Below are 25,368 nucleotides of genomic sequence, written 5' to 3'. Positions count from 1 at the left end.
TATGATTAGTGTTTAGTGTTTTTTTAATGTCTATTTAAATACACACTTTTCCTGTTTACTTTCTATTTAATGTTATTGCTACACCATGGGTCTGAGAGTAACACAATTTCAATTGCGTATGTCCTGTATGTCCTGTACATATTGTAGTATTGACAATAAAGCTGACTTGACTTGACCTGACTTGATGATACAGACAAGAAATACACCCACAATTATAAAAGGGCTCTTTCATGCAAAACAACTTTCCTTCTATTTTTAAACAAAACAAAAAGTGTGATGGAATATGCAAACACTATTAGTTTCACAGTGTACCATTCACTCATCAGTACATACAGTCACATATGGAAAAAAAGCTGCAAAAATGGCTCATTTTGACTTTGTTGTTTTACTGATGTCACAAAAAAAACACTTATATATATATATATGTGCCTGTTTAGCCTACAGCAGTTAAGCCCTGCCCAAATGTTATAAGAAGTGTTTGAGCTGGGACTGCTTTTTGAAGTAGGCATATTATAGGGCAGTGAATCAGAACAGAGCTCATTTACATATGTCAGTCTTAAAGGCACAGTAGCAAAGGCAGCCTGTTTAATTCTTATTTAAAAACAGGCAAGTAAAAATGAGTTTTAGTGTAGAAGTATACAAAAACAGCACAAGTGGACCTCATGGAAAAAATGAATGTAAGAGATGGGATCTTTAAATAGCTCACACACAATTGATGTATAATAATAATAATAATAATAATAATAATAATAATAATAGATTATTTAATCGTAGACATTGTTCACCTGCCTCACACTGAGCTTTTCTCACATTCACACTCACAGATCATGTATAAGCTTCTAACAGTAGTCATTGATGTTTGTGGATTTAATTCTCATTTTCACTGTGATTCACTCCTAACAGTAGTCACTGGTTTTCACTGGTAACAGTGACTGATTTTCATAGCTCTGTTTCTCATTGTTACTATGATGGGCCTCCAACAGTAGCCCTCGGTCATCATTGTTCAATCTAAATACTTCATGACAGACCACTGACCACATCCAATGACAGACTGGTCTTTCTCCTTTTTTTCTATATTCAATATTTTATATTAAGTATAAAATTGTATCCTCTATCCATATATATCTTGTTGTGTTATTGTTTTACTATACGGTGTTGACCAGACCCTTCCTTTTGGTCATTGTTAAAAGCTCTATATAAATACACCTTTTATAATAATAATAATAATAATAATAATAACTATTTTTTAATCATACGTGCACATTGTCACACATACATACATGAGTTCCTGTAAACATTCATAACTGAAAACACTGTGGAAAAAGCATGTGTGCAAACTGACATAATAGTAAATAGTAAAGTTCAAAAATAAATAACAGTGCTAATCCTATTTGTTTTTAAAAAAAAACAAACAAACCAAAAAAAAAACAGGAACATTACTATTATTATTATTATTATTATTATTATTATTATGATTATTGCTGTATTGTGTGGTTTGCGTGTTTACACAGCAGTAAGTCATTCCTTTTTCTGGGACAGTGTAATGATAGATTACAGAGAGGCGGTGAAGGCTGAGCTGTGGCTTGCTTGCCTGAAGGGAGCACACAGTAATCAGGCTTGAATGTAATTTCCTGTTGAGAAGTCCTGAGCTGGCCGAGGAGCTGCTGTTACAAAGTCTTCAAGCTGAGCCTCCACAACACTGCGAGAAGTTCACGGACAGAAGAGAGAGAGAGAGCTCAGACTGAGAGAGCTCACCTCAACACCGCCGAGAGCCCGACGGGACACGAGCTGCGGACTCTTCGTGTGTTTTACTTCTTTTTGGGAACTTTTGTTTGGAAGTGTTTGCTGTCAGGTCTGTGGAAGTGCAGTGAGGTGCTGAACTGAAGACAAAAGAGCGAGCGTTAGCGCGTGTGGTACAGTCAGGAAGGGGCAGCATGTGTAATAAGCTGTCATAACCTGTCATAAGAGAACTTCTGAGACTTTTGGGGCTGTTTTGAAGGGAGTACATGAAGAAGGATCAGGGGACAGTGTGAAGTTGCTCTTCAGTCAGGACTCAGGCGGGATATGTGTTAGTGGAGCAGCGGTGAAGCAGCGTGCAGTGTTGAAGGTAAGATCTTCTACACAATCTGGCTTTAGTCCGTTTATCTTGTGTTTTTAGCGCTTTATCAGGCATGGCGCTCTCAGCAGGCTGGCTGTCTAGTGTTCATCAGCAGCGTGTTTGGGCTCGTTAGTGAGCAGTAAACAGCACGAGATGGTGTGGGCTGGAAAACACTTTTCTGTGAGGTGTGGAGGTAGTGTTATTCACGCTTAGTCTGCAGACCTGACACTTCACTAGGAGACTTGACGTTTTTCTAAGCCATTTTTAGCCCTTTTCAACGTTCCTGTGCTCGCTTGCTTATTTATTTAGTCTACTTGCTTACGTACTTGCATACTTACTTGCTTGCCAGCTTAGTCACTTACTCACTTACTTTTTTGCTTACTTAAGTATTTATATACTTGCTCACTTGCCTAGTTGCTTACTTGCTAGCTTAGTCAATCACTTACTTGCTTACTTACTGACATACTGGCTTGCTTGCTTGCCAGTTGCTCACTTACTAACTTGATTAGTTACTTACTTACCTACTTACTTATTTTCTTGCTTATTCAATTGCTTACATACTAACTTGCTTAATCACTTACTTACCTACTTTCTTCCTTAACCGTTTGCTTATTATTGCTTGCTTGCTTAGTTGCATACTTGCTTAGTCACTTACTCACTTGCTTTCTGCTACATATTTATATACTTGCTCACTTGCTTAGTTGCTAGCTTAGTCACTTACTCACTTACTTTCTTACATACTTGCTTATGAACTTGCTTGCTTAGTTGTTTACTTACTACTTACTAGTTGCTTACTTGTTTAATTGCTTACTTACTTGTTTACTTACCTACTTTTTTACTTAATTCTTTGCTTATTGCTTGCTTGCTTAGTTGCTTACTTATATACTTGTGTAGTTGCTTACTTGCTTGCTTACTTAGTCGCTCTTTCATTCTTACAAATTTGCTTAGTTACATACTTGCTTACATACTTACTTGCTTACTTACTTAATTGCTGACTTTCTAATTTGCTTACTTACTTATTTACCATGTGACCCAAGAAATATGTGTGAGCTTCCAAAAATATGATTAGTATTGTGATTAAAAATGACACTGTTACCTTTCTACTCTCAAGTTATGCTAAATGTATATTTAGGTTAGGGATCGGGGGCATTGCTAGAACTTTTAGAATGGGGTGGTCTGGTAAGACCCAGAGATTCTACTGGGTGACACACTGCTAAGAAAAAAAAACCTAATTAAAATAGCAGTACTGTAGATTTTTTTCACTGTACATAACTAAATCTGTTCATCGTTTCCACATGAATAAAATGTTACACCCATACAACTGTTGCTGAAAGTGAACTGAAAGATAAAACTGTGTTGATGTATTTTAATCATTCATGAGGAAATGTATCTGAATCAAGTAAATTAAATGCATCACTTTTTTTCAGTGCATAACATTCATTATAAGAAAATCATTTCATATAAACAGCTCATAGATGTTATTCATTTAGGCTGCCCTTGCTACAGTCTAGTGATTTGAAAGCTGGCCAGACAACACTTTATAAAGTAGCCTACAACTCATGCATGTATTCAGCTGTAAAAAAGTAATTAGTTAACATGAGAAATGTTTCTAGCAGAGTAACTTTTGGTAGTTAATTTGTCTTACTATTGCATAGCCTACTTCATAGTGTAGAGCAGCACAGCTGAAGGGACACAGCATGCATTCACTCGTCTGTTTGCTAAGCAAATTAGCCTATCACAGCAAGATACACTAATCATTAAATGCAGCATTATCAGAGTCGTTGAACTGTTTGATAACTTTTTTGATGGCAGATTTCCACCACAAAGCGTAATGATGATGTGTGACTGATGATGGTTCACTGACTTGCTTTAAATTGGGTGACCCCTGGCCACCCCCTGCTTATGTCTTTGCTAAGTATGGGCAATGTGGCAAAGATATAACTTTATAATACTGTGATATTTTGCCGTTTCATGATATTTTGTTCTTCTGATGTTTGATAAGTTGCAACAACGACTGCACCACACTAATTCTAACCATGCCTAATTGTGCTCTCTTATACATGAAACATGCAGTTGGTCTCTGGTCTTGTAAAGTAATTTGACATAATTTATCATGATAATGAGAAATATTGCCATATTGCCCATCCAAAGTTTAGGCCTGTTCATTTATTTTAAACAGCATGCGTCCAAAAAAGTTTAAGGAACCCAATAATGTATGTTTCTGAAGTCTTACTTTACTTTTTGAAGTTTTGAAGCATTTGACCCACCAAAGACGTGTGTCCAACAATTAAAATGAATAGTACTATGAGAAAAACAGGAATCGCAACAATAACAACATTTATACTAAAAATGAACTCAGATTTGTGTATGTTAAAGTACTGCCACTTTTTTGCTTTTTCAGCATTTGGTTTTCCTGCCAGCTGTCTGTTACTTTAGGCATTTAGGACTGACATGGCACAGATGCTTTGAAACCATGCTGAAACAAATGATGGTGGGTAGGAATATGCGTTCTCAAGGTGGCTGCTGAACCATGTTCTCTGCTGTGTGTGTGTATGAAGGGTAGTTTCTGGTCACCTGGCTCGCAGCTCCAGAGCAGATGTGGGAGGAGGAGCACAGCCCCAGTGCCAGCTCGCATGAACCTCCAGATGGGGCCCATCCAGCCCCAGAGACATCACCCACGGAGCCCCCCACTGCTCCTAGCTCAGGTACACGTTATCTATTGCACTGTTGGTTATACTTAGTTATAATGTAGGTTAGTGTATCATTCTTGAAACAAAAAATGCACCTGAAGTGCCATGTTTGATGTACTTGTTTCCATATTGTGTGATGAATCAGATATGATTCTGCCTACAAAGACTACAGGAAATGCCAGTAGTCTGGTTTAGTTAGTGATTCTGCACATGACTGCACTAGCAGCATTAACTGATTAAAAGGCAATTCTGGCATTTTTCTCAAAAGCATCTGCTCACAATACATATTGCACAGTGTTTTAAAATGATATTGGTTTTCAGGCCTGTGCCCGATGACAGTTAACTGAGTAACCATGATAACAACCCCCAGTAACTATTTGCTGCCATTTTAAAAACCTGTTTCTTTATTGATTTATTTCATGCAAACTATAGGAAGACACTAGTATTCCTAAACAAGAACATAACTGAACTTTTAAACATTAGGTGGTGTGATATCCTACGTTAATACCACGTGTTATAATGAACATGCATGAGATTGTTGTAGAAACGCGGCTGTTGAGCTGCACTGGTGGAACGTGCTCAGTGCTGTAGGCAACTATCATGTCTGTACAATAAGCTGCTTGTATGTCATGGTGTTCTTTTCAGCACATCGTCCGGTTTCAGACATCAGACATTTTTTTTTTAAAATGAAAAATTTCTCAGAAAATTGCAATTTACCAACTAGCTTGATAGCTAGGATTCTGGCTGCACTAGCTTCAGTTACCTGTATTCTCCTGAGACCTTTTATTAGGTATTAACATAGGGTAAAAATAATAACTGTTGGAGAATATTCTCCTGCTGCATTAATGTTTTAGAAGTCTTAGAGCAAAAGTAGAGAAATTTCTGCCTGTGGAAGGTCATTGCTTTACTTTCTTATTAGTTTTAGTACTCAATAAATTCAGAGACAACTTCATCATGCAAATTAGCTGAGTTATTCTTGGTTTATATAGGTGTAAACTAAAATTTTGCCAGTTTGCTGGCAGTTTAAGGAGTTCAAGGCCCTGAAACATGCATTTAATATTTGTTATGGAGCAAATCATTGGAATTCCCCTTCATGCAAAACAATTGTAATCATGACAATGTGCAGGGTGGGGTGAGGTGTAGTACTTCCACAATCCAGGCTGAATCACCAGTCCTTTTTATTCAGCACTGCGTTTTTCAGAGTTAACGGAAGAGTGTGCAGTATGTCTAATGCTGATCATGAGATATTACAAGCTTTCATCAACAGATGATGTCTATAAGAGAATGCATACATAGTTCTCACATTTTAATAAAACATATTCAATATGTGAGTTAACCCCCTGGCGTCCAAGGGCCTTCTCAGTTTTTTCATATCATCTTAATTCTTGTGTATCTTGTTCATTGGTCAGTTTCAAACAAAATGTAGATGAACACACAAATCCACCAGGTACACATGGTGAGAGGCAGATGACATCTTTCTCCACCTCTCATCTTGCCTAATAACTCCGGATGTGAGTCATGTATGATCTTGCGATAAGATGGAATTGAAAGGGCGACTCAGATTCAGGTTCAGATTCAGGAAATGTTTTGTGCTGTATTATTGTAAAGATAGAGAAACATATATAGAAATATCAAATTTTATGCATATGGGGAGTTTGTGGACTCCAGAGGGTTATTGCAAATTTAGTTCAATTTGGCTGTTTGTTTTTACATAGCAAAATGGTAACCAGTTTCATAGCCTTTGCTGAGTTCATGCTGGTTCTAAAGGGTTCTTGTCTTGGATATATGGTTCTAGGAAAACTTTTTTATTAGTATAGAGCATTTACAATATGTGAGATGCTTTAGAGATGCTTTAATCTTGGAAAAGTTCTTCACGCTCACATTTTAATCACAAAAAATGGTTCTTTAAAGAATAATTTATTGAAGGGTTCTTTAGGAAATCTCCAAAGAACATTTACTTTGCTAATGGTGACAAAATGCTTTTGGTAAAAAAAATAAACTTTTTCAGATTTCTACAGAGTTTCTTTCTACTACTGCTAGGGTTGATGGGCCAACTCCATTGACATCTGGTTGTGTTTTTCTGGTGTACTGTCGCCTATGTGAGCGTCACTTTATGATTCCATGCGAGGACAATTTAACATGTAAGCTCAGACATTTGCAAGAGCACTTTAACGTAATCACATTTCTGATTTGAGAGCAAAATCCATGAGTCTCTATATTTGGCTCAAATCTAGCAGTTCTAAATAACCCTCGCTGCTTTGATCCAACCTGCTTGCAGATGCATGCAGCTGGTCGGGTGCCCTGCTTCTCATCTGCTGCTTTGCTGTGGTCGGGCCTGTGTTTACGGTACCGCGCTGGGCTCTGAAGCGCATGAGAACGTGTTCACACGCGCATGAGAGCTGATCTCAGATCAGGGTTGTGGAATTCAGTCCAGCAACTGATGAGGAGACACACAGGCTTCGTACTGCATGTGATTTCAATCATGCTAAGCCCATCATGGCCTTAGTTGCCCTTCAGATGTTGTTTCTTGTTTCTTCCAGAAGGGAAATGAATGGATTAGCATCATAATTGGGAGCAGATAAATATTTTGATACTTTGACAGAGCATTAAGGTTGGGCAATACTATAAAATTATATTAATAGAAAATAATATAATGATATTTGACATTATACACATGATGGCCAAAAATATGGGGACACATACCCTCTAAATTATTGCGTTTAGGTGTTTCAGCCACACCCATTGCTAACAGGTGTATAAAATCAAGCACATAACCATGCGGTTACACAAGCCTAAGATCACTATGTGCAATGCCAAGCGTCGGCTGGAAAGGTATAAAGCACGCCACTGGACTGTGGAGCACAAGAAACATGTTCACTGGAGTGATTAATCATGCTTCACCCTGGCACCCTGATGGTCAAATCTGGGTTTGGTAGATGCCAGGAGGACACCACAGTGCCAACAGTAAAGGTTGGTGGAGGAGGGATAATGGTCCGGGGCTGTTTTTCAGGGTTTGAGCTAGGCTCCTTAGTTCTAGTGAAGGGTAATGTTAATGCAACAGTATAGAAAGTCATTGTAGACAATTATGTGCTTCCAACACTGTGGCAACAGTGTAGTGAAGGCCTTTTGCTGTTCTAGAATGGCTGTGTGTGGTCCATAAGTTTTGTTTGGAGGAAATCCAGTGGCCTGCATAGTATTTTGTTTTAATTCAATCAAAAAAAAATCTGTTCAAGTAGGAACATCAAACAACTGGTAAAAATAAGCTAATTAAATAACTTAATGTCATAACAGACCATATCCAATCAGCTCCTTGTTACTGTACAGTAGGACTGTACTGTTCATCTGGAGTTGGTTTGGTGCGCGCTTTACTTGTATAGCCTGGGACTGGACGTTGAGTATTGGTCTGCCTCTGTTGCGGGTGGTGCTTAAGTAACAGAAAGGGCTTTGTCACAGGTATTTCGGAGGAGTAAGTGGGAGCTTTAAAGGGTCTCTGAATTCCACTGAAGAGAATAGGCCACTTGGGACTGACCCCTTGATCTTTCAACTTGTCTTCCTGGCAGTGGGTCAAAGTGCCTGATTTGTCACAGTGCATTACACAACACTGGGGTGCATGAGTGTGTGGTTCCATTTAAATGTGTTTCGTGTGCATGCCTCCAGATGGATGTGTTCCCGGATGTGTGCGTGTCCATTTTTGCATATGTGTAGGAATGTCATAGTGGATAATAAGTGATTATAACAGCATTCAATAAAGTATGCTCTCAGTTTTTAATCAAAATAAAATGTTCAGGCTATTTACAAATGCAAAGGTATAAAAAATTTAACTTAAACTGTCTCTTTCTCCTTATCTGTTCAGATTATTTTTTTTAAGAATAACTACATCAAATCAAATTGTGGTGAAATGTGGGATTTTATGATGTATTAAATCATATTGTAGAGATTCATATTCAAATCAAATAGTAGTGAAAATTGAGATTTCATGATGTATTGAATAGTTTTCTAAAGAACTGTAATCGAATTGAATGTATTGAATCACTTTATAAAGAATTATATAAAAATTGTATATTTTGTGATGCACTGAATTGTTTCCTAAAGAATCGTAATTGAATAATGATGAAATTTCTGTGACGCACTGATTCATGACCTAAAGAGTTGTATTTGAACTGAAGATGAAGATGAAAGATGAAAGCTGAGATTGAATGACACACCGAATCATTTCTTAAAGAACGTAACTGATTGAACTGTGGAAAAATTTGAGATTCCATGATGCATTGAGTTATTTCTTAAAGAATCTTAATCCATTTGAATTGTGGTAATATTTGCAATGCATTGAATAGATCCAAAAAATCATGATCAAATTGAATTGTGATGAAATCTGATATTTCATGATGCTTGAATGGTGTCCTAAAGAATCATAACTAAAACACATCATGGTAAAATTTCATGATTCATTGAATACTATCCTAAAGAATCGTAAGTGAATTGAATCAAGAGATTACTTGATGAATTGAATAGCTTCATAAAGAAGCATAATCTAATCAAATGATGGTAAAATTAGAAATTTCGTGATGCTTTCAATCATGTTCTAAATTGCTAAAGAATCGTATCTTGAATTATCATGAGATCAAAGATTTGTGCCCCTAGTGTGTGTATATGGAGTATGTGGAGCGAGTGCCTTTAAGCACACCACCTCAGTACACTGCCACAGTGTTTGCCACAAGAATCAGCTTAGCAGGCGGAGCCTTAGTATTCACTGCTACAGGGCAAGTCCTGACCCAGTCCTGCATTTGCTCTAACAGCACTGAGCCACGGGCAAGCGTGTCAGTTCATGCACAGCTGCCGCAACCAGCGTGCAACAGCAACTCAGCCGCAGTCAAAATTAGTCCACCATGCCATGTTTTGGTCCGTCCTGTACCCGCTAATTATGCTTAGCTATGCATTGTTCTTCAAGTGGGGCTTTGTCTATACTTGTATCTTAGCGTTCATACTCAGCAGCAGCCACCTTTCTATGCCTTTAAGCTCTGCCTTTCCATGTCACTCTTCGGCATTGCATGAGGACCTCAGCATTTGTGGTAGAACATTTTATTCCTCTAAATTGCACTCCAGTTGCTCGGGCTAGCTTGGCCTACTCCTTAGGGCAAACACAGGAACTGGACTCACGAATGTACAAAAAGCCTGCTTTCATCACTCCTGACCTCAGAGCATCTCGGAGGAGGAGTGCTGTTTCTAGGCCTGTTTTTATTGTCTGGCTCTTAATGACTCAGATTCAGTGTTTCACAAAGTAGGATTTCTCAGTAAGCTGGACAGATTGAGCCAAAAGGTGAGGATTGTCTAATAGCAATGTCACTTAAGGCCAAAGCATGGTGACCTAACTAACACCAACATGATGCTGACAGTTGTCTTTAGAATGTTTAGAAAAAGAACTGATAACACTGTATATAGGGTGAATATAGGGTGGAGGAGAACATTCTAGAACAGGATGAATGGAGGAGAACTTTGTAGAATGGTGTAAATGGAGGTGAATGTTGCAATTTAGTGTGAATGGAGGAGAGCATTCTAGAACAGAGTGATTGGAGGAGAACATTCTAGAGTGTTATCAATGGAGGTGAACATTGTAGTTCAATGTGAATGGAGGAGAACATTCTAGAACAGTGTAAATGTTCAGCTCCATTGAGAACATTCTAGAGCGTTATCAATGGAGGTGAACATTATAGTTCAGTGTGAATGTAGGAGAACATTCTAGAACAGTGTGAATGGAGAACATTGTATATCAGTATGAATAAAGAAGAACATTCAGGAACAGGGTGAATGGAGAACAGTGTAGATCAGTGTGAGTGAAGGAGAATATTCTAGAACAGTGTAAACAGAGGAGAACATTCTAGAAGAGTGTAAAGAGAACATTGTAGGACAATGTGAATGTAGGAGAGATTGTAGAACAACAGTAGTGTATGGGAACTGCACAAACTGTACAGATACAATTTTTGTTATTATTGTATTTTTAAATTGTTCCTTCTTAAGTAGTTTATTTTTGCAGATGTTGAATTAAAAATCATAGTAGTCATTACTTTTCATATCTGTTTTTGAATGTGGCATTAGTGGTACATTTTGTTTGTTTAAGTGTCTCAAGAATTGTGATGTTATATTTTTGCCATATTGCTCACTCTAATAGACCTTTGAAGTTATGCATTCTGCATTGGGTGTCAGACCTATATTAGGAACTCCGGATCTAAGTTGTCTTGCACTGTGGGAAAAATTGCAACTCTGCCTAAACCTAATATATTTCTGACCTATGTGCATTGTGTCCTGAATATCACTGGATCCAGAGAAAAATGTACATACAGCAAAACTGTACATATTAGTTTTGGAGCATTTTTGTATGCCACTGGGTGTGATGGAAAATTTTAGAAAACAGTGTTCATTTTCCCATAAAGAAAAACTGCTCCAATCCGGAGTTCCTAATATGGGCATGATGCCGACAAAATAATAACTCATCACTCCCTTAGCTCTTCTTCTGTTGGACATGTCTGACTTTGGGTTTGAGTGATCTAGTTAACTAAGAAACTGCTTTGTAAAACACCCTCCAGACCTTTTAAATCCTGCATTCCTGTTTCGAGGTGCATTATGAGGCCTGAGGTGCATATGGGCATTAAGAAGTGCCTGATTGTGGATATGGCGCCTGTCCCAGCCTCAACACTGACTCCATTGATTCTGTTTCTGGGTGCTGGTGCCACAGCAGTCTGTGCTGCTGTCTACTGGACTCACGCTCAGATATCAATAGTGAATGTGAACGCTTACAGGGCTATGATAGCACATGCTAGTTCTGTTTTTACATAGCACTCCATGCATCAACTGCAAAGCAACATACTGCACTTTTCACGTAGCAAAGTTACTGCAGTTGAATCCATTTAGAAACTGAATCCCATTCAGCTATACAGAAGTAGCCTTAAAACAGTAGTTCTTAAAAAAAAAAAAGCAATTTAGAAATTTCCAAACTCCAAGTGTAGCCGATCAGCTAAGACATGTTTGGCATCCAGAGTTTGCTTTTTTTAGCTACTTCTTTTGCTTCTTTTTTGTTTTCTTCTTTTTTAGTTTTGCAATGTAGCTAAGGAGCTAATGTAGCTAAGGTAATGGAAGGTCATAGTTAGCAGTTAGTAAATCAGCACACATTTGCCTCAAACCGTGTTTAGGTGTTAAAGGTCCCAGGGAACACAGAGTAAAATACTAAACATGTTAAAACTGCCCAGAGTAAAATACTAAACATGTTAAAACTGCCTGGCAGTTTTACGCTTCTTAACGCTTCATATTTTTTATGTTGGAATTGAATGGATCAATGCTTCATGCTTTTAAAGACCACATTGGTGTCGTGTCAAGCAGATAAGGAAACTTGCAGATTGTTGTGTTGATAACGGTTTTCTTTGCAGACTGCAAATCGCATATTTTTCAGCTTGCCTGTGCTGAAAACCTGGTAGGCATTAACAGTTAATAGAATGAGAAGAGAATTTACGGCATGCATTAACCTTCCTAGTGATTACCAAAGGCAAGAAAGGATGATGTCCCAGTTATGTAAGTTTCCCATACTTGACTGTGTCTGTATGTTATAAAAATGTCTTTGGCGAGGCACGACGAATTGATGCAATGATCAGATGCATGGCAGAGTAAAGCCTTGGGGTCATTCAGACATTGAAAAGACTGGTGCCCTATTCGTCTGGTAGCAGAGTCTCTTTCACTAGTTGATTCTTAGTCATCCGTGAAAATGTTGTCACTGTCATATCAAAACCTCCTCTAATTTTTTTTTTATTATTTGAATTCGCCAGCTTCCCTTTATGTCATCTGAACATTTCGTGACCAATGGTTCAGTGGAAATGGTCCAAAACGAGGGAATAGACCAATGGAATTGGCTTAAAAAAATTATGTCACATCAACCATATTACACAGTCAATATCAATACTGCTGTTTACATGAAGGTTATTTTAGCATCTACTGTATTACTTGTTGGTAAATTTTTAACTACTGTATCTGTCTCTTTCTTTTTTCAATGTCGCTCTCTCAGCCGCTTGCATTCATTCCCCCTCTCTTTCTTTCGCTCTTTTACACAGTCCTTTTTACACACTTGCTCGCTTGTTATTAGTCTGCCTGCGAGCAGTTTTCTTGGCACCAATACATCATGAGACTAAAACTGTTTTACCGCAGGGTCACTATTTATCTTTTTCCCAGTATTCCTCTACTTAAGAAGCATCCAACAGTCACACAGGACCCTCTGTGGCAGCAAATCCACTCCATATGATTTTCTTGGCCTTGGATTAAAGTTGAGCTGAGCTTTATGCACTCAGTGATAAAGTTGTGGTGAGAACATTGCATATGCATAAAAGGAAGTCTTGTAACTGCTGAAGCCTGATGGATCTTCTGGTTTGTCTTCAGAATGAAACGATCGTCCTCACGGACTCCATACGCATTATGTTTAAAGCCAATAAAAGCCCTTAACCTGAATATTTTGGCAAAGTGACTGCTGTAACTGATGGACCACTTCAAAGTTGCCCACAAAAAACCATTGAACACTTGCTTAAAAAGGCTTGACGTTCTTGACACCTACAATAATTATGTGTGCTCAGTTCCCCTTTGTCACTGTATGTGTATTTTGGCTTTTTCTAGCATGTCTTATGTAGGTGTCTCTTACTGTATCTTTTGTGTGGGAAAGGATAATAGCGGTTCATCTGAGATCCTGTGGGGTCTTTCTTTGATGCTGTGATGATGGGTTTCAGTCATTGTCCTCAGGGGGTATCCTGCCATCTTTGATTCCAAGTACATTTGGGAGTGGCAAGAAAGTTAAGGGTGACAAGAAAGCCCAAAATCTTTTCTCAGTCTTTGCTCTTAGTGGAAGGTGGAAATCTGTTCTTAAGCCAAGTTAGAAGTTTCATTCAGCCTGAAATTTTGATCTGAATCTGAACCTAAGGACGTTCTGCTGACCTTACCCACAACACCAAGTTGTGAATCCAAACCTAACTGTAGGCAGACACGTCTGTCTAAAATCTGTCCAAACATGACTGTAGGCCCACAGAATTCTGTCCAAACCCAGCTACAATCTGATGAAATTCAGTCCAAATCTGGCTGTAATTTGACAAAATTCTGTTCAAATATGTCTGTGGGCCAACAAATTCTGTCCAAACCCAGCTGTAATCTGAAAGAAATCTTTTCAAATCTGGCTGTAATCTGACAAAATTCTGTCTAAACCCAGCTGTGCACACATTTTGTCCAAACATGTCTGTAGGCCAACAAAATTCTGTTCAAATCCAGCTGTAATCTGACAAAATAACTTGACACATTGCTGCAAAACTGAATATAGACTGATAAAATTCTGTTCAAACTCGACTGTAACATAACAAAATTTAAAACCCAGTTATACACTAACAAATTGTCTCTGAACCCGACAGTTGTCTGACGAAATTCTGTCCAAACCCAACTGCAGCTGGACAAAATTCTCTCTGAATCTGACTGTAGCTTGATAAAATTCTGTCTAAACCCAACTGTAGCCTGACAAAATGCTGTCTGATCCCTGAGCTCCATGTGTAACAGTAGCTGGCCACTTTTCAACTTCCTGTTGTTTCTCCCTTGCCAGCAAAGGTGCATGACTTCACATGCATGTGTGTTTCTCTTTAAGTAGGAAAGCAGAAGCCATAGCGTGTTGCGTGCATTTACAAACACAGATATATCGGCCTCCCTCAGGCTTCACTTCACAAAGGCTCTCGAGTCCGCCTCTCCTCACAAACTTTCAAACGCAAGATGTAGCTCAATTAAATCCCTCTAAAGCCTGTTAAATACTGCACATTTTCTCTTGTAATGAGCTTACACTGTTTTTCCCCCTCCCCGCTCTCTATTCTTCTGACTAAATAATCTGCGTATTTGGACAAATTCCAACGCACGGCTTTGAAGCCTCTCATCGAGTATCTGCTTTCACTCCTGGCTGGTTTACAAGCTCCGATTAGAAAGCCCATTGTTTTAGAGCTGGGCTTAGTGAAGACGTTGCACAGTTATCGGCGCATCTCTCTGCCAGATCAGTCGCAGAAGCAGAGTTAATTATTTTCTTTTTTGCCCCTTAATTACACCCCAAGGGGTCATCGCAGCGAAATCTCGTCAAACTTGGCAACAGGCTTGCAAAAAAATATGAACTGGAGGGTGTGGGAGACTAACAGGGCCCTGGAAATGAGCCACACTGCCTTGCTTTTAATCTATTTGGGATGTCCAGCAGGGTTACAATACATCTTACATTATCCTGCTCATAGCCACTATTCAGTCAGGCTGGGTCTGTTGGTCGGGAATAGAGTCTGCAGATTTTTGGGCATTTGGCTGGCACACACTTTTAAAAACATGGTTATTCAAGGGTTCTTTAGTAAAGGGAATGGTTCTGTTTAGAACCATGAGGTTTTTTTTATAGAACAATTTATGCTTAAATGGTTCTTTGCATGGTATAATAGTTCTTCAGATTGATGGAGAATGTGTTGTATATGGATTTATATAAAACCTTTTTGAACCTTATTCAAAAAGGTTTTATATAAATCCATATAAAGGGTTGCGAGTTTGACATCGTAACAACAGAAAAACCCTTTTTGGTGCCTGAGATGTTTTTAGCATGTAGGCCTAGGCCTGCCCAATCATGAAATTTCAAATTGCCATGTAAATAATTGTGATTAGCAATTTAATTGTCTTTATTTGTTTAATGCATGCAGCTATTAAAGTGCAAACCTAAACTGACCAAATTGGCTTCATAGCTATCTTGCTTTCTATCTGTTAATATAGAAGTGATCCGTGCTGATGACTGACACAGCTCAACCTCAAATAAACAAATACTTCTCACTGCTGCCTTTTTTAAAGGTACTAGTCAGAATTTGGAATTTTTCTTTTTTATAAGGTTGTCAAAAATGTTTTCATTTTCAGATTTGTGAATTGTGAATGGTAATAACTATGAAAAATAATTGTCTTTGACCAAATCATTCTACTCAGGTGATCATGTGATAATTGGGACTGGAAAGTCTATGCAATGCTTGCATCAGTGTCATAGGCTGAAAGCTTCAAACAAACTTTGAATAATAATCAAAATCAAAGCTTTGAAGAATGATCTTTCTCAATTTTAACTCATAAAATCACAAAATGCCACATTGTAACATTTTAAGAAAACATTTTTCTTTACATTTTCACTACTAGAGACTGTAGCTGACTTTCTCTTTCTGTTGGGTTTGTGTTTTGTACATTCCCACTATGACTCCCTTAGTAGAAGTAGCGGATATCAGAGTCCCTTATTAAATTGAAACAGACAGTTGGAAGGAATTAGTTTGGTAAACTGAATCAAACTTCCCATCACTTGGCTTGCTAAGCATCAACAGCTGTTCTCTAGCCCGCTGCAGGATAGAGAAGGATAAATTTAGAGCAGCTTTTAACATTTTGTTTTTATATTCCCACGCTTTTCACAACAACAACAGGAAACTACCCTTTCTTACATTATGTGGTCCCCCAATCTAATTGAATAGAAATGCTTGATAATAAATATAGTTTATTTCATGAGTTGATTTTGTACTTTAATTAATTTAAACATGAATTAACCCTTTGAGACGAATGAAAAGTGCCAGTTGTTCTGTTAATATTGCAATTTCTGAATGCTGTTGTTGTATTTATTTGATATGTAATGATCAAAGCTGAAACAAAGCTGAAATTTCTGAGATTATTATTCAGTTTGTGTCACAAACTAGTGGTTTGAGATATAACACATGCATCATTGTTGCTGTGATTAAACAAATCAATAATTTGTGTTTACCAGAAATTTTGTATTCTTTGATGAGAAAAAAATCAGGAACCCTTGTGCATATTTCATATGGTGATAGAAAACACCGTAGCACATAGAAAGCTCTGGTTCTATACGCTAAAATATACAGAATGATTGTACTTTTGACAACAGTGATGCACTAACACTCCTCTGGCAGCAGGTTTAAGTGAGCAACTTCCTCTATTTTGGGTCTGGTACCAGGCCCAGCAGGTTCATGTAAACATTTCAACACATAAATGCATAGACCTCAATTAGTTAAAAAGTCACAAAGTTAATGTGTTAATGTGACAAATGATTAAGGCCACTAACTTTTTAACATCATTCATGCATTTTCCTAGTGACAATGTGTCTGTAGTCCTTTTATTCAAATACAGCTTTTAAATAACCAGTTTTATTGTTTACTCTCTTGATAAAACCAAAGCTTGTTCCAGTGTCTACATTTCAGCATTTTTCTTTGTGTTTTTTATATTTTTTTAAGGATCATTTGGTCATTTTATAAAAAGTGAGGTTAAACTAAAGTGAACATTTATTATGAGTTTAATAAAAAAAAAAAAAGACTTAAAAAAGCTGTCTCATTTTCATGTCTGCCAAAACACAAAGAGATTTAGTCTGTAGGCGGAGTCTTATTTTAGCCACGCCCTGCATTTTAGAGCAGGAAGTGAGACTGCATTCTGTCCCTCATGGCCACAGGGTGAGCAGTTAGATCCCATTGTTTTGAAGTAAATGTGTACCACAGTCTGAACATCAGTGCGGAACATTAAGAATTGTCAGTACTGAAACATATATTCTGCAATTATGCTAACATTTTTGTTTTATAATTTATAACTATTATAATTTCTAATTGTTCAAAGCTGTGTTTGCTAGTTATGTACTGGCTAGAGTTCTGCTCAAAATTAGCTAAAATTGTCACTACTGAAACATTTGGTAAACTTTTGATAGTGTTCTGATTGTTTGGTATAGGGCTGTACGATATTGACATAAGATGCAATGTTCAATAAAGCTGTTGGATGTCATGATGATGATATGAGAAGTGATAAATTATTGTTAAAATTTTGTGCCCCTGACTGGATGTGATGCAAGTGCAGACCTTTTTTTATTTTTCATAAAATTAACATTCTGAAGGTATTTCGTCACTCCAAAGTTAAACGTCCAAAATAGGCTTTGACCTCTGACTTTAAACCATTTCGGTAGAATTATCCATATCAGTAATATCGGGAACATTAGCACCAGGGGATGCCTTCGATAGACTACACTAGACAATCAGTCACAGAGACGCTGGAACTGTTTACTGTGTGTATATTAGGGGTGGGGGGAAAATAGATTCTTAGATGCATCGCGATGCAGACGTGAATGATTCTGAATCAATTCACAATTGCCAAAAAATCGATTTTCTAGATGTTTATAACGTAATGTTGACGGAACGCAAAAGGCGGAACTTGGAAGTGGGGAAGTGCAGCGCCCGGACAGTCTGTGGCGGCACATAACAAAAACACAACTGGATGAGTGAGAAATCCGACTGGCACCCTCTGCATTAAAAGCTAGGTTAGGTCAGGAGTCACAACCCAAATGTTAAGAAGAGACATTTTGACCTTTAACATAAATCAAACCAGCTTGGGAACCACAACATTTAATGTCCAGTATGTCTCAGTATTTGCTAATATACTAGTATTGGCTAAAAATACAAACGAAAACGCAGACTTACCTTGCTCTGCTTTAAGCTTTAGCTATAGCCGCTTTCCTCGCCAGGATTTTTTTCCTCAAAAGTAAAACAGTTTCTTGTAAAACGTCTCTCAACATTCAACCGTTTAACAAGGCTGAAGTCGCTTCTCATTCGCCAGCTTCTTGTTCCAAATTTCCCGTTCCACCTTAAATTCTGCCTGAGGCGCCAGAATGTAAATGTGGCAGCATGTAAGGTGGAACATGAGAATTCGAAAGAGAAGCTGACTTCATTTTCGCAACTTTTTAGTGTTTGACAGTCTCTCACTGCAGGTTTAACGTACCAGGAAATCAACTGCAGTGCTTATGAATGCAAATAAGTCCATTCGTCTCCAAAGCTAGGCGAGACTTTGTTGCTATGTGACCTGCGGTCTGCACGCCAGTTCTCAGTCATTGAGAACCAGGGCTTTCGCGCTATGTTGCACACGTCCCGTCTCGAAGATATTTTACTGACACAGCGATCCCCCCCGTCTCTACAACGAGACCAAAACCGAAGTTATAAAATCACTAAAGAAAACTGGAATTGGAAAGTGTGTTCACTCTATGGAAATCACATTCTTATGTTAAGGTGCACACAATGAAAATAATGTTGTTGATTATTGAAAGTAATAAATACATTCTAATGAAGCTTATAGACATATCAAAACGCATTGCTTTTTATAAAACCATATTTAGGGTCAAATATGAGCAAGTAAAACAAACACAATTAATCACTGCACAACTTTGATACTAAGATAGTATGTGAACTTGTATTTAGTGTTTCTTACACAATGCTGCATGGGAATAATTATGTAACAGCCACTGATTACCAGTAATAGTGATGGTTTGTACGTGTTTGTTACTCTTTTTCTTATAATAGGAGGTAAGAGTGAGAGAGAGACAGAGAAAGTCAGAGTCTGTGGGCTTCAGTGACGCATTTCCTCCACAGCGGCCGCTCAGCGCTATTTTCACTGTATCTATTCATCCGCGGCATTCCATCCCGCTCCCATGTGCGCACACTTACAAACAAACACACACAGGCAGACTTTCATAGTGTTTTACACACACGCTTTAATCTTCTCCAGCCCGACCCATACTCATACTTCTAAACCTTGAGCCTTTTAGGATGAGTCACAAATATTGGCACATGCACATGGACCCCAGGTCACAGATAATACGCTTTACCTTTCATCATTTACAGCAGAGTCTCAAAGAATCAATATGTAGTAGCATTTATGGCACTTCATTAATCACTAACTACAGTGGGGTCAGAATGTCTGAGACCACAAGTGAAAATGCATCTATTTTGCTTTCTTTTCTGATTTACTGCAAAGATTGTTTCATTACAAATCATATCAACATAATTTGAGTGAAAAGTATATCTTTGAAATTTTAACATGAATTTAAGCCTCTGATGAGTAGATCCAGTCCACCTGATATGACGATGTTTTATTGTTATCGTGATAAACAAAAGACTTTTCCAAGCATATTGTGGATGTCATCAGTACTTGAACAACTGCATGTTTCATTACAAAAAGAGCATTATTAGTCCTGTTTAATTGGGTTTAGTGTAGAGCACTATGTGAAATAGTGAATTAAAATCATTGTCTTCCTATCCCTAATAGTGCTTTGTGTTTTTGTCAAAATGTCATGATACATATCGTGTATTGTGAATAGTGAGAATATCTTGAAATATCTTTTGATATTTTTGCCGTATTGCGCACCCCTATCTGAACATGTACTTTGACATGTACAACGGAAGAGATCTTCAATGGATGAGAATCATATGTTTTTGTACCAAGGCCATAACATGGCCAATGTCACAAATATGCTTAAATTTGAATAGTGACCTAGAAATAGTGTTGAATCTTGAATATTTCTTCTTCATTTTACTCATCATAACTTTTCTTTGTTTTAATTTTTTAGTTCTAAAACTTTCTGTTGCTTATTTCCAAGTTTAAATAAAAAACCCTCTGTATATAAAGGAGAGTTGTCTGATAGAAATTTAATGCAGTTTAACTTAGTCTTGGCAAATCTAGGTTTCCCTCATCACACGATGCTACGCACCTAGGATGGTGAAGGCTAGCACGTTTCTCTGAGCCATGCAAAGTACCACCGCATTTTTTAAATCTGCAGCTAATGCAGTGTCATTGGACAGCTCAATGCGCTTGGAGGAGAGCACTAGTGTTGTGTCAGCTAGCATCACACGAGATGAAGTGAGGCCAACGTACCAGCCCAGAGAGAAAGAAGTCAGTAATGCTGCCTGGGTCCAAAACCGCATACTGCCACACTAAAAATAGTATATCAAAAATAGTAAACAACCAATAGAAGTCCATTCATTAGTGTAGTAAGTGTAGCATAGTAGTACATGGTTTGGGGTGCAGGTTTGGACTCTCAGCCATGGACGCCTGAGGCATCACTAGACAATTAAACTTTTTACACATTGCACCCCCTTAGTTTTCTCCCGCACCCAATAGCTGATCAGACAAGAGAGTCTTTAGGTATACACTGGAGCTACAAGGCTAATGTAGCTAACAATGGAAACTTACAGCCAACAAATTAGCATTGTACAATCTGTATTGTAAGTATTTACACATCTGCCTCAAAGTTTTAAAGTAATCTTAAATATACTTACTTATATTGTTTCTTCCATTAATTAGTAGCTACATTAGCTTTTTAGCTCCAGTGGAAAGCATATCTTGATTGATTTAAAACATTTGTGAGGTAAAGGGAAAATTAGGTAAATGTAATTTTTGGATAAGCTACTTTAAACTGCCTTAAATGTCAGAAAACTGTGAGAGAATATCTAACATGGCATAAACATAGGGCCAAGTGGAATTGTGGGATTTGAAGGGACTAATAACTCTCACTCATCATCTAAGCCACTTATCTACCTGGATTGCGAAGGGGTCTTGTAGCGCTAAAAAAAATGATAACCGATAATATTAGCCAATATAATTTTATCAAATTAATAGATGCATTTAAATAGTGATTTTCTGACTGATATGATTGAGTCTCATTTATTAGTGTCATATTTGTTAGTTCAAACATCAAATGAATGCAACATGAAGGACACAGCTTCCCAGAATTCTTTGTGGTTTTGGTTTCTGTTAGTTACCTCTCACTTGTCTTATTCTCCTCATAAAAAGGTTTTTTTTTTGTCAGTTCATCCCATACTGCATGAACATAAGTGTGCAGAAGACTATAATCACTTAAGAAGTCTTTATAAAATATAACCTGTGGGCAAAAGACCATGATCTGTAATCCTCAAAACATTAATTTCCCCATTATAAGGGACAAGATATGGTGGGGGTCTTGCCAGTACCGATAAATGCATGGCACCTTGAGAACCAGTATTGTAGCTCATATATCAGTTGGCCAGTTGGTCCCTAGATGTTAGACATGAGAATGTGGTAATGAAGTGGGGATGGGCATTTCAGTTAAATCTTTTGAATTATGTTAATAATATCTTAATACTTAATATATAATACCCTCACACCCTCCCCCAAAAGACCCAAAAAGTAAATTCCCCTTATAGTATAAGTAGTATAAAAGTATAGGTCAGGCTACCAGACATAATCAGAGAGTCATATGGCTTGATCTTTAGATCTATATGAGTAGACTGTAAAACTTCAGCTTTGTGTTTAATAGCGCTTTCTATGTGCTATAGCTGCGCATTGTACTAACTTCTACTCACCACCAGAGACCCTCTGAAGGCACTGAGCTTCTCCTCTGGTGTGGCCTTTAGTCAGCTGCAGTAGTCTTTTTAAAAAAATACCTCTGTTAAAAACGTAAGACCCAGGTTCTACACTGCCCTCTGATGGAGTATAGAGTTCAGACACCAACAGTTCATCTCATAGTTCTTCAACGTGAGAACGTATAACATCACAGAAGAACTAATTTGTATATCAAAAATCCTAATTTACTATTCATTTTTTAAAACTTTTATGACTATATGGCTTTCAAATACTCAAACATTCTGACCTTGTATATATGGAGATGAATGTGAGTATAAAGCCGGGTCACAACTTGTAGAAACATAAGAAATAAACCCAAGCTGCTTTCTTCATTCATTGCAGCACATTGCGCCACGTTGCTTGCTATGAATCACTCAGCCTTTAGCCTTTTTACCCCTATTCCTCATGCTCTCTGCTCTCTTTGCCCCGTGTCCAGCATAGGCCCAGCTGCCTGCATAACTACTGAGAGCCCCTGCCAGCCCTGATTAAGATGATCAGCTAACAGCTGTGTGTAATAGGCTGCATTATCACGCCTTTCACTTCATCTTTGTTATTTTTCTTTATGCTTTGCCTCATTTTTTCCTCGTATTTTCCTTTGTATGAGCATGTGTATCACCCTCAGTGGGTTTTAAAGAGTGATGGTTTTAATCAGTCAAGGTAATTAATTTCCAACACAAGTGATGTTGGTCTTCAATGTCTGCCTCTTGCATTTGGCAGAGATTGAACAGATTGTGTCTTATTTTTTATTTATATATTAATTTATTTTTTGCTTCTTTCTCTCTGCAGCATTTTATGCATAAGCATAGAAAATTGCGCTCGGTTTGAGCCTGCAGATGTGACTTTTATGTGAGTAGAAGCGAAAAAAGGTTTTTTTAAGCAGAGTGATCGATTGCATCCCGTTAAAAGAGTGAAATGTCAGGTAATGTGCTGCGCTGTTGTGAGGAAGGTCTTGCAGAGTTGAAGGGAAAGTTTTGTGTGTGTGAGAAAGTCTGAGAAAGTTTTTTGATTTAAGCGCCTCGCTCTTGCCAGGCTCAGTGTTTCAGCTGTTCCGCTGGGACGGAGGGAGTGTAAAACATCCCTAAGTCTCTTGTCAGTTTCTTCTCTTTTTTTTCCTTCTTCTGTGGAGACAACACATCTAAACCAATGTTCTCTTTTCTCTTTCGCTCCATCGACTGACTTCTGAGCAGGTATTAGTGAGGGGTTGTTAGGAGACAGAGCAACTCTGCCACAAAAAAAGGGTATGGAGGGGGCTGGAGGGGGCTGGAAGAATTTCAAAGTGTCCCTGTAAAGCCACAAGGCTCCACTGCCTCTAATACCAGCCTCATACCTGCCTCCCCTAAGCTCTTAAAAAAAAACGCCTGCACTCTCAAACGCCTCCAGAGAGTAAATAAAGGAACGCTTACCATGGGCTGAAGACAAAGAGAGAAAGAGCAAGCAAGACAGAGAGAAAACGATACAGTCAGGTTTATAATTATTTCAATGTTCACAAAGTTATTGTTGAAATTAAATAATAAATATGAATCTCAAAGTACAGATTTACAGCTTTAATTTAAAGGTAATTACAATTAAATTAGGTGAACAGTGAAGGAAGTACAACCATTTTCATACATAGCACCGCTGCACCTTTTTAAAGGAATTTGACAAACACTATCATAAATAAAATTTTTGTTTTTTAATACTTGGTTGCAAATCCTTAGCGGTCAATGACTGCTTGAAGTCTGGAAGCCATAGACATCACCAGACGCTGGGTTTCTTCCATGGTGATGCTCCGCCAGGTCTTTATTGCAGCTGTCTTTAGTTGTACCTTCAATTTCGTCTTCAGGAGGTGAAATGTGCGCTTGGCTTGGCCATTGCAGGGCATTCCACTTCTTTGGCTTGACAAAAGTTGCAATATGCTTCTGGTCATTGTCCATCTGCACTGTGGAGTGCCGTCCATTGAGTTTTGAAGCATTTGGCTGAATCTGAGCAGATAATATTGCCATATAAACTTCACATAATTCATGCTGTTCCTTTTGTCAGTGATCACATCACCAGGACATAAAATAGTCGCAGCATGCTTGTGGTCATTGTCCATCTGCACTGTGAACTGCTGTCCATTGAGTTTAGAAGAATTTGGCTGAATCTGAGCAGATAATGTAGCCCTGTTGCTTTTGGAACCAGTTTCTTTGGCAGCATGCCCACACCATAACACTACCTCCACCATGCTTGACAGATGAGGTAGTAAGCTTTAGATCACAAGCATTTCCTTCCTCTCTCCATACTCTATACTTTATTCACCACATAATGGACTCCAGCCATAAGTTTTTGCCCTTTCAGACAGAAATAAGGTGAAGTATCTACATAGCCAGGTAGCTACTTTGCTAATTTTAGCTCGAAGCTTACTGTCCTCCTTATGTGTCAAGTCACTTCTGTCATTCTGTATTCCATGCTCTCCATTGTAGTGGTAATTTGAAGACAGTATTTTGTTCATACTGTGCTGACCTGGTAGATACAGTGTACCTTATTAAACGCAGGCTCCAATTCGTCATTCGTCTCAGCCCTCCACCATGGCCTAGAAGCAACTCTTGGAATCTTGGAGTAATCCACCTTGAGTGAGCTCTAGAGCTGTTTCCAGGGCTATGGGTTAGATTGTCTAAGATCTTCACCCACTAGAGATACCCTGAGTCTCCAATACTGTAAACACCTTTGCGGTAGCCATTATATCACCCTGTAAAGAGAGATATTGTGGTTCTGAAGCAGTATTTTACTGTAAAGAGATGTTAGTCTTTCTAAGCTGCTAAATACACTTTTAAAGCGGAATTCCATTCATTTTCAAAATTTCAGTCATGCAGAGTGGTGCATTGCAGTGGTGTAAAGATCTCTGATTTCTAAAGATCTATTTTTGTGTATACCTATATTTTTATTAGACCATATAACAAGTCATAAACATTATGTGACTGAAAACTGCTTTAAATGTTAATTCTGATTAATATTAACATGACATGCTAGTCTAGTATACTAGTAGCATGACACGGTACATAACACTGAGGAAGATTTGCTAACATCAGCTCTGTGTAAACAGCAGTGTTTCAGCAGCAATGTAGGCTATTAGCTATTTTAGGCTGTTAGCAAAATGTAAAAGTTTACGCAAGTTTTATAAGTTTTCTTTGGGGATAATTTTGTATTACACACTGCAAGTACTTTTCCAACCTGAATGGCATAGAAAAAACATGTTTCAGATTAAAACCTTATCTCAAAGCTGCCATAGAACAATGTCTCAGGCATCAGGCAGCATATTTCATATAATAGCTTTCTCTGAAAGAGCTTTAAGAGGCATTAAATGGTTCAGTTGTCTTGTTC

At 38.0% G+C, this 25,368-nt stretch overlaps 1 protein-coding gene across 1 annotated transcript in view; it reads left to right on the top strand.

Annotated features, from left to right (window-relative positions):
• Positions 1 to 1,602: 1,602 nt before the first annotated feature.
• mdfi (MyoD family inhibitor) overlaps positions 1,603 to 25,368 on the top strand; it is a 63,149-nt gene continuing 39,383 nt past the window's right edge. Inside the window, exons 1-2 of the mRNA XM_036559782.1 lie at positions 1,603 to 2,107; positions 4,657 to 4,803. Coding sequence (XP_036415675.1) covers positions 4,695 to 4,803 — 109 coding nt within the window. The 5' untranslated portion in view covers positions 1,603 to 2,107; positions 4,657 to 4,694. The remainder of the gene's footprint in view (positions 2,108 to 4,656; positions 4,804 to 25,368) is intronic.

The sequence above is a fragment of the Colossoma macropomum genome, unplaced genomic scaffold (assembly GCF_904425465.1).
Source record: "Colossoma macropomum unplaced genomic scaffold, Colossoma_macropomum, whole genome shotgun sequence".
NCBI classification, from domain to species: Eukaryota; Metazoa; Chordata; class Actinopteri; order Characiformes; family Serrasalmidae; genus Colossoma; species Colossoma macropomum.
The sequence above is the reverse complement of the archived record's forward strand: the minus strand, read 5'-3'. Positions and strand labels throughout refer to the sequence as shown.